This window comes from Phragmites australis, chromosome 5, assembly GCF_958298935.1.
Source record: "Phragmites australis chromosome 5, lpPhrAust1.1, whole genome shotgun sequence".
Lineage (NCBI taxonomy): Eukaryota > Viridiplantae > Streptophyta > Magnoliopsida > Poales > Poaceae > Phragmites > Phragmites australis.
This window is the reverse complement of record NC_084925.1, coordinates 31492768-31506034: the sequence shown is the minus strand read 5'-3', so window position 1 is coordinate 31506034 and position 13267 is coordinate 31492768. Positions and strand designations below refer to the sequence as shown.

At 55.3% G+C, this 13267-nt stretch overlaps 4 protein-coding genes across 4 annotated transcripts; 3 read left to right on the top strand and 1 right to left on the bottom strand.

The window, feature by feature from the left end:
• Window positions 1–2566: 2566 nt before the first annotated feature.
• LOC133917981 (uncharacterized) lies at window positions 2567–3532 on the top strand. Its single transcript, XM_062361778.1, has one exon. The coding sequence runs from the start codon at window positions 2567–2569 to the stop codon at window positions 3530–3532; it is 966 nt and encodes a 321-aa protein (XP_062217762.1).
• Window positions 3533–4667: 1135 nt separating this feature from the next.
• On the bottom strand, window positions 4668–7228 carry LOC133919242 (uncharacterized). The gene is made up of 4 exons (XM_062363580.1): window positions 6979–7228; window positions 6812–6884; window positions 5083–5172; window positions 4668–4952 (listed from the first exon to the last, which is right to left on the bottom strand). The coding sequence occupies exons 1-4, from the start codon at window positions 7138–7140 to the stop codon at window positions 4888–4890; spliced, it is 390 nt and encodes a 129-aa protein (XP_062219564.1). The 5' UTR covers window positions 7141–7228; the 3' UTR covers window positions 4668–4887.
• Window positions 7229–7410: 182 nt separating this feature from the next.
• LOC133919241 (acetylajmalan esterase-like) lies at window positions 7411–10586 on the top strand. Its single transcript, XM_062363579.1, has 2 exons — window positions 7411–7964; window positions 9851–10586. The coding sequence occupies exons 1-2, from the start codon at window positions 7411–7413 to the stop codon at window positions 10521–10523; spliced, it is 1227 nt and encodes a 408-aa protein (XP_062219563.1). The 3' UTR covers window positions 10524–10586.
• Window positions 10587–11739: 1153 nt separating this feature from the next.
• LOC133917980 (acetylajmalan esterase-like) lies at window positions 11740–13267 on the top strand. The gene is made up of 4 exons (XM_062361777.1): window positions 11740–12007; window positions 12143–12355; window positions 12449–12645; window positions 12740–13267. Exons 1-4 carry the CDS (start codon window positions 11740–11742, stop codon window positions 13265–13267), a joined length of 1206 nt encoding a protein of 401 aa, XP_062217761.1.

Below are 13267 nucleotides of genomic sequence, written 5' to 3'. Positions count from 1 at the left end.
TCTCTCCCCCTCTCCCTTCGCTGCGGCCGGCGAGCGACTCGGTTCCCTGGCGACAGCTCCCTTGCTTGATCGCTCGCTCGCTTGCGGCTAATCATGTGCGCCCTTCGTCGCGCCGCTCCCGTCCCTAACGCCACCGCGGGCGAGAGCCCGTTCTTGAAGCGGCGGCGCGGCGTCGCACCTGCGGCTTGCGGCGAGATGGCGCGGGAGTTATCGGCACGTCGCGCCGGCGCCGAGGAGTCCTCCGTGCCGAAGTGCAACAAGGTGACTCGCAACGGCGTCGTCGTCGAGATGGAGGTCATACCCGTCGTCGTTGAGATGCCCGTCCAACCTCCTGTTGTGATCCTACACAAGCGGATTGCGTCCGAGCTCGACGCCTTGCGCGGTCTCCTGAAGAAGGCGGAGCTCTTGTCCCGCGGCAAGAACGAGCGGTTCTTGGCCGCCGAACCGCGACCGGAGGCGCCGATGGAGGCTGGCGGCAAGATGCCGTCGGCGAAGCGGAGGAAGGTGTATCCTCTCGTTGTTGGAATAAACCACGCCATGGTGTTCATGGCCGTGGTGCGTGTCTGTGTCCGTGTCGCGTGTGTGGTGCGCGCGCAGGCTGTTAGAGTTGTAGCAGCAGGGATGATCGAGTCGTTGGCCGAGGCGTCAAAAGCGGAAGGATCACGATCAGGTGTACGAGTGGAGGTGAAGACCGGGTGGTGCGGAGGAGTTCGTGGCTCGTACGCAGGGGGAGACCGGGTCTGCCGGAGATGATGCGTCCGTGCGCGTCAAGCTCGCCATGGTGGATCGTGTGGGCGCTGTGATGCCGCTGGGTCTATATATGGCCATGTTATCCTTGTGTAGCTGAACTCTCGAGTCCATTGAGTTGAATAGCAAGCCAACATACAGGCCGTGTGGCGGCCGGGGCGTTCGTCGCCAAGTTCTTGCATATCCACTGTTCATCTTCTACCTCTGTTCGGCGTGAGAGAAAGAGAGAACTGAGGGCTCGTTTCCAACATTTGGTATCAGGGCTTTGTGTCCATGGCGGGCGACGGCGAGAAGACTCCTCCAGGCTCCCCGAAGAAGCCGTTTGGCGGCAAGGGCGGCGACGGCGCCGGGAGCAGCGACAAGGGGGAGGTGCTACGCGTCGTTCGGGAGTACAGCGGGCCGGCGAACTGGCCCATGCTGACCAAGACCAACTACACGCAGTGGTCGTTGGTCATGAAGGTGAAGATGCAGGCCCGCAACCTGTGGGACGCGATCGAGCCCGGCGGCGTGTCACTGCAGGAGGACCGCATGGCGCTCGACGCCATCACGAGCGCCGTGCCGTCGGAGATGGTGGCGTCGCTGGCGGCGAAGGCGACCGCGTTGGAGGCGTGGAACGCGGTGAAGGATCGGCGCGTCGGCAGCGACCAAGTACAGAAGACGGAGGCGCAGCGTCTTCTCCGGCAATTCGAGAACATCCGCTTCAACGACGGCGAGGGCGTGGACGACTTCACGCTCCGGCTACAGAACATCGTCGCGGCGTTGGAGACGGTGGGGGAGACGATCCCGCCGCGGAGGGTGGTGGAGAAGCTCCTGCGCGTCGTCCCCAAGTCGCTCCGGCAGGTGGCCGTGGCGATCCAAGTGACGGCGGACCTCGCCACGCTATCGCTGGAGGATGCCAGTGGGCGGCTGCGTGCGGCGCAGGAAGCTGAGGCCGAGGACGACGGGCCGCCGCCTCCAAGAGCCGACGGCAAACTCTACCTCACCATGGACCAGTGGGACGCGCGCCGACGGGAACGCCGCGAGAAGGAGCGTGCGCGCCGCGGCAGCGGACGTGAGAATAAGGGAGGCCGTAGCGGCGGCCGTGAAGATGACAGCAGCGACGACGACGACGGGGCGAGCAGCGTCCGTTCCGGTGCAAGCGGACGTCGACGCAGCTCCGGCAAGGGAAAGTGCTTCAACTGTGGCGTCCGCGGCCACTTCTCGAGGGAGTGCCCCAAGCCGAGGAAGGAGGAGGCGCTGTTCGCCGACGCCGATGAAGAGCCGACGCTCCTGTAGGTCGGGATGTGCGGTCGTGTCGTGGTTTAGGGGGAGATTGTTGGAATAAACCACGCCATGGTGTTCATGGCCGTGGTGCGTGTCTGTGTCCGTGTCGCGTGTGTGGTGCGCGCGCAGGCTGTTAGAGTTGTAGCAGCAGGGATGATCGAGTCGTTGGCCGAGGCGTCAAAAGCGGAAGGATCACGATCAGGTGTACGAGTGGAGGTGAAGACCGGGTGGTGCGGAGGAGTTCGTGGCTCGTACGCAGGGGGAGACCGGGTCTGCCGGAGATGATGCGTCCGTGCGCGTCAAGCTCGCCATGGTGGATCGTGTGGGCGCTGTGATGCCGCTGGGTCTATATATGGCCATGTTATCCTTGTGTAGCTGAACTCTCGAGTCCATTGAGTTGAATAGCAAGCCAACATACAGGCCGTGTGGCGGCCGGGGCGTTCGTCGCCAAGTTCTTGCATATCCACTGTTCATCTTCTACCTCTGTTCGGCGTGAGAGAAAGAGAGAACTGAGGGCTCGTTTCCAACACTCGTGGAGCAGATAGAGATGCCAAGGATGTCGTCGGACGAGCGGGAGCAGCTTGCCGATCGCCTGGCGGCACTCTCGTCGTCGCTGCCGGTTCACATCGTGGAGTTCTTGAAGAAGCAATGCGGTGGCGATGCCGATCCCCATGGCGAGTTCGAGATTAACCTCAACTCCATGGAAAACTCTGTTTTGTTCGAGTTGAAGAAGCAGTTGGACGAGTTCGCTGAGAAGAGCAAGAGCGAGGTCGTCCAGGTGGAAGAGGATGAGTACGTCGACATCTGCGGCGACGTTTCTCCCATCACGATCCGGGACGCCTCCCCTTTCGTTTCCCTTGAGAAGGCCGGCGAAACCGGCAACAGCCCGAGCTCAAGCAACGACTCCAGTAGAGGAAGAACAAGGTTGTTTGCCGAAGAGTTCGAGTTAAAGAAGCAGGTAGACACGTTTGCCGAGGAGAGGAAGAACGAGGTCGTTCTGGACCCGGAGGAAGAGGACGAGTATGTCGACATCTGTGGTGGTGCCTCCCCTCTCGGGTCCCCTGAGAAGGCCGACGAATCCAGCAGCAACGACTCCGGCTCATCTGCGAGTGATTCAGACTCCGCAAGCAGCTGCAGCTCAGACAGCGAGTCCGACAGCGAGTCCGACAGCGACTCCGACGAGAGTGTCAGCAGCCCGGTTCCACCTTCGGTTGCGCCCAAGAATAAGGACAGCCCTGCTCAACCACCGGAGCCGGCATTGGTGGTTATGCAGAATACCGAACCAGAGATGCCCCATGACGAGAGTGTCGGCAGCCCAGCTCCAATGGCGGTTCTTCCCGAGGTGAACGGCACCCCTGCGCAGCCACCGCCGGAGCCGGCATCGGAGGTGGTTCAGAGTACCGAACCGGAGAAGCTCCAGGACCAGCGCGCCGCGCCGGCGCCGAAGGCGCTTGACATGGCTAGTCTTATCGCCAAGGCGCGGGAGGCTCTGGAGATTCGGCGGCAGAAGGGGAAGGGGTGAGAAAGGGAGAAGTTCCGCCGGAAGCTGCTCGAGGTGTAGAGGGCGGCGCTGCCCGACGAGAGCATCCACCCGCGGGATCTGGAGGATCTTGTCATCGCGGCGTTCGAGTACATCGTGAGCACGGCACGGCCCCGGGTGGACGGTGGAGGGCTTCACTCTTCGCGCGGTCGTCGTCCCAGTAAGCTGCAGCAGCTGGGGTTCTTCCTCAAGCCCGACGCATAGCGGCAATCGAGGAGCAGTAGAGTAGGATAGTTGTAGGCTTCATGCCATTACCACAGGAGCTCTCAATGTGCAATGGACATTTCTGATGCCGTGAATTTGTGTCATGTGGCATGTTGAGCTATTTGTTTCAGTTCCATTCAGTTGACGCCAACTAGCGTTTCTTGTTTCTTTCGCTTTTGTGCAAGTTTCGATGATTTCATCTTGTTGTAGACTGCTCTCATACAGCCAGATCGAGTTGTTGAACACATGTGGAATTTGTATTACTGTTCAGCAAACGAGAGCACTATAAAAGCTATACTGCGCGTCAGTTTTTGAGCCGTGCATTACTGACCCGATTCTCACATCCGAGCTCAGTTCCGATAAGTGAGAAGAGAATGCAACAGTAACAGCAGATGGGCAATGCAGCAGTACATCAAGGGAATTCTCACAGAATTTACTTGGCAGTGTTTGGCAGCAAATAGCCTTTTGTCAAACAGAGAAACACAGCAACCATCCAAGCTTCGATCATGCGACCCAACCCGAGTCTCGGTTCATCTGTCGCGAAAACAGCTCAACACCTCCTGTATTCAGACCCGTTTTCGCAGCTGGGTTTACTCTTGATGCTGAAGAAATAGAGAGGAAGATGAGATTCGGTACTGGGCGACTGGCACGCACTTCAGCAGCGCTAGCAGAATAATGTGGGGGCTGCGATGTATGCTCGCATCTGTTCAGAACAGGAACGGAGTTCAAAAGACGTTTCAGGTCTGGTCTGCTTAGCTCAACAATCACATTTGAACGTAGCAGGGAGGCAATGCAGTTCTCACTGAACCACTCATTTAGATACACAAAACACAGTTACGAAATATGCAGATCGTAGAAACCAAAGGCCCACCAGCCACAACCAAATCCACAAAACCAAGAGCTGGATTCAAGGTTTACAGAAACAAGGAAACCATACATTCAGTTCTACTAGTCAAGTCTTGATTCATGTCTTAAGTTCGATACATTAATACCAAAGCTATGTAGTTTCTAATGAACATTCAGGCGGTAGAGGAGCAAGGTAAGTTCATGCTCGGGTATTCGACAAAGGTCAGTCACTGCAGTCCCTACTGGTGCTCTCAGAAAACGTACAAAGTCTCATATCACAGTACCAGTCATTCTACCATGGCGTCAACTTTCTCCTTGGTAGGTGGCTTTGCATTTTTGGCTTTCTTTCTACCTGCAGAGTGAATCAGTACGGTTAGACGTCTCCTCTGCTGGCACCAAAGCAGAATAGAAAACTGTTCGATTATTTCCAAAGCAGGAACTGGTGTCTGATGTATTACAAACTTGAACAACAATGAACTTACCTTTGCCTTTTAATCTTTTGATCTGTACACTTGAGTTTTTCTTCACACTGAACTTCACTTGAGACTTACCCTTTGCAGCTTCTGAAGACTCTGCCCATAAAAATACAAAAAAAGTAAGAAATAGTGTTGCAGTAATAATCAGACAAATAATTTGAGGTTAACATCAGGTTAAAAAAGAGGAAGAAAGTACCAAAACAAATATATGCTGAAATGACATCAGACAACATATATGCGACAATATGGAAGATGGTGCTGAACCAAACATATGTGGAAATAACATCAAACAACACACTGAGACAATATGACAAACAGGCAACAGAAGGCAATGCAATTCACTAGGTAGGCAGGTCGATTTAGGACAATCCCTACTCATGCTAGAAGTCTAGACACACATATGCCCTAGTATGGAACAACTGCATCTTTGTGAAAAATAAGGATCACATCCCACATCAAACAATACTGGGAAGTCTAGAATGTGGTAAACAAGCCAATGGATCTGTCAGAAACAGAGAGGCAAACAAAACCAACTTTGTAAAAAAATGATGGTTACAGTTTATCACAGCGAGCAAACTACTGGGACTAGTTTGACTACGAACCTAGATGGGCATCTCTCCAATGAGTGGTTCACATAAAGCATGATGTGTTATGCTTATAGCTCTGACAATTAAAATAGACAAACATAAAAATTGGGTATATTTCGTGAAATCAACAAGAAACTATCAGTGCATCTTTCTTCTTTTTTGGACATGCTCAAATAATTCAACCATAAGTATAACCTTGTGAATTGTAATGGTGCAAAGCATTAAAACGTTTCAGCAAAACTCTTCTATCTGTAAAGATCTTTAGATGTCTGTCTACAGAAAACCGTGCTACAGAAATTGGCTATGAATAGATAGGTTAGTTGTTGGTTGGAAACGTATTTCATCACATGAAACAGAATTGCTTTGCTTGGTATGTTTCAGAGAGGTTCTCTGTTTTCATGTAAAGAGACTAAAAAGTCAACAACACAAACAAAATTAACCTTTCACTATAAAAAAGCAAGGGGTAAATCTGAAGTACTCTGAGCACAACACACTACACTCTTACTTTCCTGATCTGCAACACAAAATTAAACAGAAACAAATGTTTTCCAATCTCTATATCTGCCAGAAGGACACAGGTTGTGCCTCCAATCTGACCACCACTGTATAAGTCCAATCAGGGATTAATGATTCATATTAACATTAAATCAGGTATCACTGCTAGCATTACAGTGGATCTAACAGGAAATCACAATTCATTTCCTAACTCCAACTAAATAAAATACTAGCAAGCATTATGCAATGGAAGACGGCAACAACACAATCAGTTGTCAAAAATAAGGATGCAATAGCCAGTAATATCCAGTTTGCCTACTAAGACTACTCTCAAGTCTACAAACTGAGAAGCAAGCATGATGTGGTGGAACTTCCAACACATTCAACAATCCAACCTGCTGTCAAAAGAAAAGGGGCAACTACACATCTTTATAGCATACAGCATTACATTTTCACCACCGATTATACTACAAACAGATGAAACCCAATCTTTCACTGTTGCAATTACCCCTAACCCTCCAAACAACTAATCTGGGTCAATCATACCAAACCATTTGCACACCAAATTCTCCTAATAGCTACCTAACTGAAGCCATAGAGGCCCAGTTTCCCCCACTCAGATCAAAAACAAGAATGCAAGCCAAGAACCGCACCTTCAGCAGATACCATAACGACATCCCCCATGTTGTTCTCCAGCGCCTTAATCATCGCAGCCTCTTTCTGCTCCTGTACCGCCAAAAACCCATCAAAGCAAGCGTCAGAGAGGCCGGACCTTAGCACCAACCGCGTCCCCGCAAGTAAAGAAAGCCATCGGACGTACCCGGTTGAGGCGGCGCTCGAGCTTGCGCTTCCGCTTGCCGGACACGGAGACGGGCGCGGTCCGCTGCTTGAGCTTGCCGGTGCCGGGCTCCCCATGGGCGCGGCGCTTGCGGTCCTGCTTCCATTCGCGCCTGTTCTTCTGCACCACGTTGAACTTGGCCATGGCGGCGGGCGGATGAGTTTCGCAGGCGCCGCCGAGGAAGAGGAGAGGAAGCCAAACAAGCCCTTCTGCCTTGGCCTTTACCCCTCCTCCTCTGTTGCCTGGAGATCCGTGCAAGTACATGCGGCAACTCCAGGTTGACTCCTTTCCCTGACGCTTAGAGATTCGTACAGATACTCGGTCCACGTGTCGACTCTTCTTGTTGATCGGTCTCCGACTCTGACAATGCTCACCGAAGCCACGAACCAACACCGCACACTTGAAGTACGTGACATGGCGACAATGTCTCGTGTCCTGCTCGTCGCGTTAGCGGCGCTGCTCTTCGTCTTCGGCCTGTGCCACGCAAGGCCGGTGCCACAACAGACGGCGTCGTTGGCGGCGCAAGGGAAGGTGGTGGACGGCATCACGGCCATCTACAACTTCGGCGACTCCCTATCGGACACCGGGAATCTCCTCCGGGAAGGTGACGTTGCCGGCATGTTGCAGCACACCATGGGCCTCCCCTACGGCTCTGCCATCGGCGGCGCCACCGGACGATGTTCCGACGGATACCTCGTGATAGACTTCCTCGCTAAGGATCTCGGGTTGCCACTGCTCAAGCCGTACCTCGCCAAGGGCGCCGACTTCACGCACGGCGTCAACTTCGCTGTCGCGGGCGCCACTGCCCTCGACACGGCGGTGCTCGCAAGGAGAGGGATCTCTGTCCCCCACACCAACAGCTCCCTGGGTGTCCAGCTGCAATGGTTCAAAGACTTCATGAGTGCCAACGCAAAGTCCCCTCAAGAGATCCGCGAGAAGCTGGCTCATTCGCTGGTCATGGTGGGAGAGTGTTGGAATAACCACGCCATGGCGTGTGTGTCTAGCGCGTGTGCGCGTGAGTTTGTTCTTGTCAAGTTGGAAGTCCAGGATAGGTCCTAGGATTGTGCGTGAGAATAGGCAGGAGAAGGGCATGCATGGTGCCGGTTAGCACGGGAGGAGGCCGAGTCGTCCGTGAATGAGCGTGTGGTGCTCGGGACGTTGAAGACCGAATCATGCGAATCATGGCGAGCTTGCCGGGCAGGGAGTTCGTGGCTCCGAGGTGTGCGTCCCCTGGCTGTTAAATAGCCCTTGTACTCCACCGTTCTTTGTCGTCAAGTCCAGTGAATAAGATAGCCAAGATACAGGCGAGTTCGTCGCCGCGGCGTTCGTCGCCGGAAAATCACTGTTCATCTTCTTCCTCGCGCTGCCGTCGTGAGTGAGAGAGAGAGCAAGCTATCCTAGCGTTCCTGGGCGCCAACAATTGGTACCAGAGCTTGGTTTGGAGAGCATGTCGTCGCCGTCGAGCCCACCGAAGATCGGAGACAGCGGCAAGGCTGTCGTCGCCGTGGAGCGCGTCGTCAGCAACTCCGGCGCCGTCGAGCTACCGCTGCTGACCAAGGCCAATTACCACGAGTGGGCCTTGGTCATGCAGGTGTCGCTGGAGGCCATGGAGCTGTGGGACGCGGTGGTGGCCGTGTCCAAGGAGCGCGCCAAGGATCGGCGGGCGTTGGCCGTCATCTTGCGCGCGGTGCCGCCGGAGATGAAGGCCGGGCTCGCCGTGAAGAAGACGGCGAAGGAGGCGTGGGATGCGGTGAAGTCCATGAGGGTTGGTGACGATCGTGTGAAGGCCGCGAGCGTGCAGCGCCTCTGGAAGGAGTACGAGAACGTCGTGTTCCGCGACGGTGAGTCCGTCGGAGACTTCACCATGCGCATCAGTGGCCTCGTCGGCAGCCTGCGCGAGATGGGGGAGACGCTGGAGGACGGTCGCGTGGTGAAAAAGATCCTGCGCGTGGTCCCGAAGAAGTTCAAGCAGGTGGCGGTGGCGATCGAGATGCTCACGGACCTCAACACCACGTCTGTGGAGGAGCTCGTCGGCCGGCTGCGTGTGGCGGAGGATGCTGACGTCGAAGAAGCTACGGACGGCGTCGAGCGGCTGTTGCTCACTGAGGAGCAGTGGGAGACGCGTCGGCGTCAACGCGGCGGCAAGGAGCGGGCGCACGGCCATAGCGGCAAGATGGGCGCTGGCCGTAGCGGTGGCCATGACAAGGATGACGAGGACACGAGCAGCACGAGCTCAGGCGCTAGCAGGCGTCATCGAGGAAGGTGCTTCAACTGCGGCGAGCGCGGGCACATCGCGAGGGATTGCCCCAAGTCGAGGAGGGAGAGGGCGCTACTCGCCGATGCCGACGACGAGCCGACGCTGCTGTGATGGCGGTGTACGCCATGTCATGTTTAGGGGGAGTTTGTTGGAATAACCACGCCATGGCGTGTGTGTCTAGCGCGTGTGCGCGTGAGTTTGTTCTTGTCAAGTTGGAAGTCCAGGATAGGTCCTAGGATTGTGCGTGAGAATAGGCAGGAGAAGGGCATGCATGGTGCCGGTTAGCACGGGAGGAGGCCGAGTCGTCCGTGAACGAGCGTGTGGTGCTCGGGACGTTGAAGACCGAATCATGCGAATCATGGCGAGCTTGCCGGGCAGGGAGTTCGTGGCTCCGAGGTGTGCGTCCCCTGGCTGTTAAATAGCCCTTGTACTCCACCGTTCTTTGTCGTCAAGTCCAGTGAATAAGATAGCCAAGATACAGGCGAGTTCGTCGCCGCGGCGTTCGTCGCCGGAAAATCACTGTTCATCTTCTTCCTCGCGCTGCCGTCGTGAGTGAGAGAGAGAGCAAGCTATCCTAGCGTTCCTGGGCGCCAACAGAGAGATCGGCGGCAACGACTACAACTACGCCTTCGTGGCGAACAAGCCTGCGACCGGCGGCGAACGCAACCTCTACAACGTTGGCCGCATGGTGACCGCCGTGGTCGAGGCGATGACGCTCGTCCCGGACGTCGTGCGTTCCGTCACGAGCGCGGCCAGGGAGCTGCTCGACATGGGCGCGACGCGGCTGGTGATCCCGGGCAACTTCCCGCTGGGGTGCGTGCCGAGCTACATGGCCGTGGTGAACGAGACGGACCCCGCCACGTACGACGGCAACGGCTGCCTCGCCAGCCTGAACTTCTTCGCGCAGATGCACAACGTGCTGCTGCAGCAGGGCATCCGGGAGCTGCGCGCGTCGTACCCGTCCGCGACGATCGCCTACGCCGACTACTTCTACGCGTACGTGCAGATGCTCAGGGACGCTGGTAAGATGGGGTTCGACAAGGGGAGCCTGACCAAGGCGTGTTGCGGCGCCGGCGCCGGCGCGTACAACTTCGACATGGACCGGATGTGCGGCGCGCCGGGCGCGTTGGTGTGCGCGAGGCCCGACGAGCGCATCAGCTGGGACGGCGTGCACCTGACGCAGCGCGCGTACAGCGTCATGAGCGATCTGCTCTACCATAGGGGCTTCGCGTCCCCTGCGCCAGTAGAGTTCCCGCGTGTGAAGAGCTGAAGATAATAGTCCGCGATTAATGGCTAGTTGGGGTTACGAATTCCTACTGTACTTTTTTCAGTCCTGCACGGTCGTTTAACTATGTATAAATATATGTGTTTAGATCATAAATCAAAATAATGCATTGAGCTAGCTGAATCTTAGTACACTGTTTGTTTTCCATAGGGGTCTTTTTGCGTGCTTCCAATTTGAACTCCATCTGTGCAATTTCTCAAATTTGCGCTATTTGTTATAACATGACCGGACCTCGTTTCCTCAACCCGTACCTCGACGCGTACAATACACTACTATTATGCAATGTCTTCGGAGTCCGGAATGGCAAGTTTTTTTAGACCTTTAAACACTCACGTTTCAATGCTTCACTTAGCTTATTTTTTATATATTAAATAATCATGCCACATAGATTTTTTATGAGGTGGTAATGAATTAAAGAAAGAGATGGAGCTAGCTGTTTCATGAAGAAAAGAAGTAGGCATAATATCCAACACAAGAAACAAGCTAAGAAATGCAATGTGGTATTTGATATCCATCTTTACGTGTTGCATGAGACAAGTAATAAATGAATACTAATAAAAAAAGTATATGTTGACACCTATTTTGAGATGTGAAAGAAATTTTGTATCAGAGAGATAATTTCTATACTAATACCTATATAAGGTGGAAGTAGGTAGATATTACACTAAGAAACTTATATTGGGACTGACTTCGTGGCCGTGAGCACGGGTGAGAAGTACTCTCAATTCGCCTCAACGACGTCTTCAGATTTGTGGAAAGAGCCTGACCGCGGGTAAATTGCGCCGGGCCGGCTGGGTGCGTCTGTTCCCGTACTTCACCACTGCTGTTGGGCCGGTCGGTGCATCACCAGAAAATTGAGCCCTGCGCTCATGTGACCTCCATCCACTTGGTACGCCGATGCCCGCGTCGCGCGCGCAGTCGCGGTCGCTCGCCTAGTCCTCGGCCAGCGTATCGACCCTACGCCGCCGGCGCGCGACGCGAGCGGCGAGCCTGGAGTCAAGCGTGCACTGCATCCCAAAATGCAGACTACCAAAATGGCCGAACTCCAGCTTGCTCGGATACGTCGTCCTCCCATAACTCGGCGTGAGTTACGCTAGGATCGTACGTATTAAATTCGCTAGATCCCAGAACCAAACATAATTGACGTGCGGGGGTATTTGCCGCTGGTTCTGCCTCTGTGATCGACGTCGTTTGCCTGGCTATGGATCTTCTCCTTGGACGCGTGCTCGTGGCGTTCCTCCTCGCGGGCGCCTCCTCCTCCACTTGCCTCGGAGCGGCAGCGACGTCGACGGTGGACGGCATCACGACCATCTACAACTTCGGGGACTCCATATCGGACACGGGCAATCTCGTCCGAGAAGGCGCTCCTGGGCTGCTGCAGTACATCGCGAAGCTCCCCTACGGCATCGACATGCACGGAGACCCTACCGGCCGTTGCTCCGATGGATACCTCATGATCGATTTCCTCGGTAGGCTCTGCGCTGTCGATTCCTCGAAGGAAAAAAGAAGAGTATATGTATATAAGTTGTGTGATAATTCCGTGTGACCGTTAGCGCTATCCTTGTCTTTGCATGCACGAGTGATCAATCGAATGCAATGTGCAGCCAAAGATCTTTGCCTCCCTCTCCTCAACCCGTACCTTGACAAGAGCTTGGACTTCACGCACGGCGTGAACTTTGCGGTCGCCGGAGCCACCGCCCTCGACACGACGACCCTCGCCAAGAGGGGGATCACCATCTCCCTCACCAACAGCTCCCTCGATGTTCAGCTCAAATGGTTCAAGGATTTCATGGGCTCCACCACAAACTCTACTCAAGGTAATTATTTCGCTTTTAAATTCTCATGTCTAATTAATTATTGTCTCATAATAGTAAGTTATTGCAAGTATTTCCGACCCATCAATTTTACAGAGATCCGTAAAAAGCTAGAGACTTCACTGGTGATGTTGGGGGAGATCGGTGGGAACGACTACAACTACGCCTTCCTCCAGACATGGTCAGCGGACGGCGGATATGGCCTCTACAACGTCACCCGCGTGATCAAAAGCGTTGCGCAGGCCGTGGAGCTTGTACCGGAAGTGGTGCAATCCATAGCAAATGCAGCCAAGGTATATATCATCTGTAGCAAACCAAGCACTCAATGTCTGTGCGAGGTTTCAGTTTTCAAACATTTCGACTCATCGTGTTACCATGTCATCTCAGGAGCTGCTCGAGATGGGCGCGGTCCGGCTGGTCATCCCGGGCAACTTCCCCGTCGGGTGCGTGCCGAGCTACCTCGCCACTGTGAACGTGACGGAGCCGATCGCGTACGACGACGACGGCTGCCTCGCCGCCCTCAACGTCTTCGCCGAGCTGCACAACGCGCGGCTGCAGGGCGCCGTCGCGGACCTGCGCCGGTCGTACCCGCGCGCCACGATCGCGTACGCGGACTACTACGCGGCGTACGTCAGGATCCTCCGCGAGGCGCGCGCGCTCGGGTTCGACGCGGCGAGGACGCGGACGGCGTGCTGCGGGGCCGGCGGCGGCCCGTACAACTTCGATGTGGACAGGATGTGCGGCGCGCCGGGGACGAGCGCGTGCGCGGACCCGGGCGGGTACGTGAGCTGGGACGGCGTCCACATGACGCAGCACGCGTACGGCGTGATGGCCGAGCTGCTGTACCGCGGCGGGCTCGCGGACCCGGCCCCCATAAACTGGCCGGGCCAGAAGATGGGTTCGCCCGTGAATTGA

Bases quoted from the DNA above. Each gene is read 5' to 3' on its own strand.
- LOC133917981 (XM_062361778.1), top strand. From the start codon at position 2,567: ATGTCGTCGGACGAGCGGGAGCAGCTTGCCGATCGCCTGGCGGCACTC.
- LOC133919241 (XM_062363579.1), top strand. From the start codon at position 7,411: ATGGCGACAATGTCTCGTGTCCTGCTCGTCGCGTTAGCGGCGCTGCTC. The intron at 7,965-9,850 runs GTGTTGGAATAA...GGGCGCCAACAG, and splicing joins TCGCTGGTCATGGTGGGAGA to AGAGATCGGCGGCAACGACT.
- LOC133919242 (XM_062363580.1), bottom strand. From the start codon at position 7,140: ATGGCCAAGTTCAACGTGGTGCAGAAGAACAGGCGCGAATGGAAGCAG. The intron at 6,885-6,978 runs GTACGTCCGATG...TTGGCGGTACAG, and splicing joins TCGAGCGCCGCCTCAACCGG to GAGCAGAAAGAGGCTGCGAT. The intron at 5,173-6,811 runs GTGCGGTTCTTG...TTTTATGGGCAG, and splicing joins CGTTATGGTATCTGCTGAAG to AGTCTTCAGAAGCTGCAAAG.
- LOC133917980 (XM_062361777.1), top strand. From the start codon at position 11,740: ATGGATCTTCTCCTTGGACGCGTGCTCGTGGCGTTCCTCCTCGCGGGC. The intron at 12,356-12,448 runs GTAATTATTTCG...TCAATTTTACAG, and splicing joins CACCACAAACTCTACTCAAG to AGATCCGTAAAAAGCTAGAG. The intron at 12,646-12,739 runs GTATATATCATC...ATGTCATCTCAG, and splicing joins CCATAGCAAATGCAGCCAAG to GAGCTGCTCGAGATGGGCGC.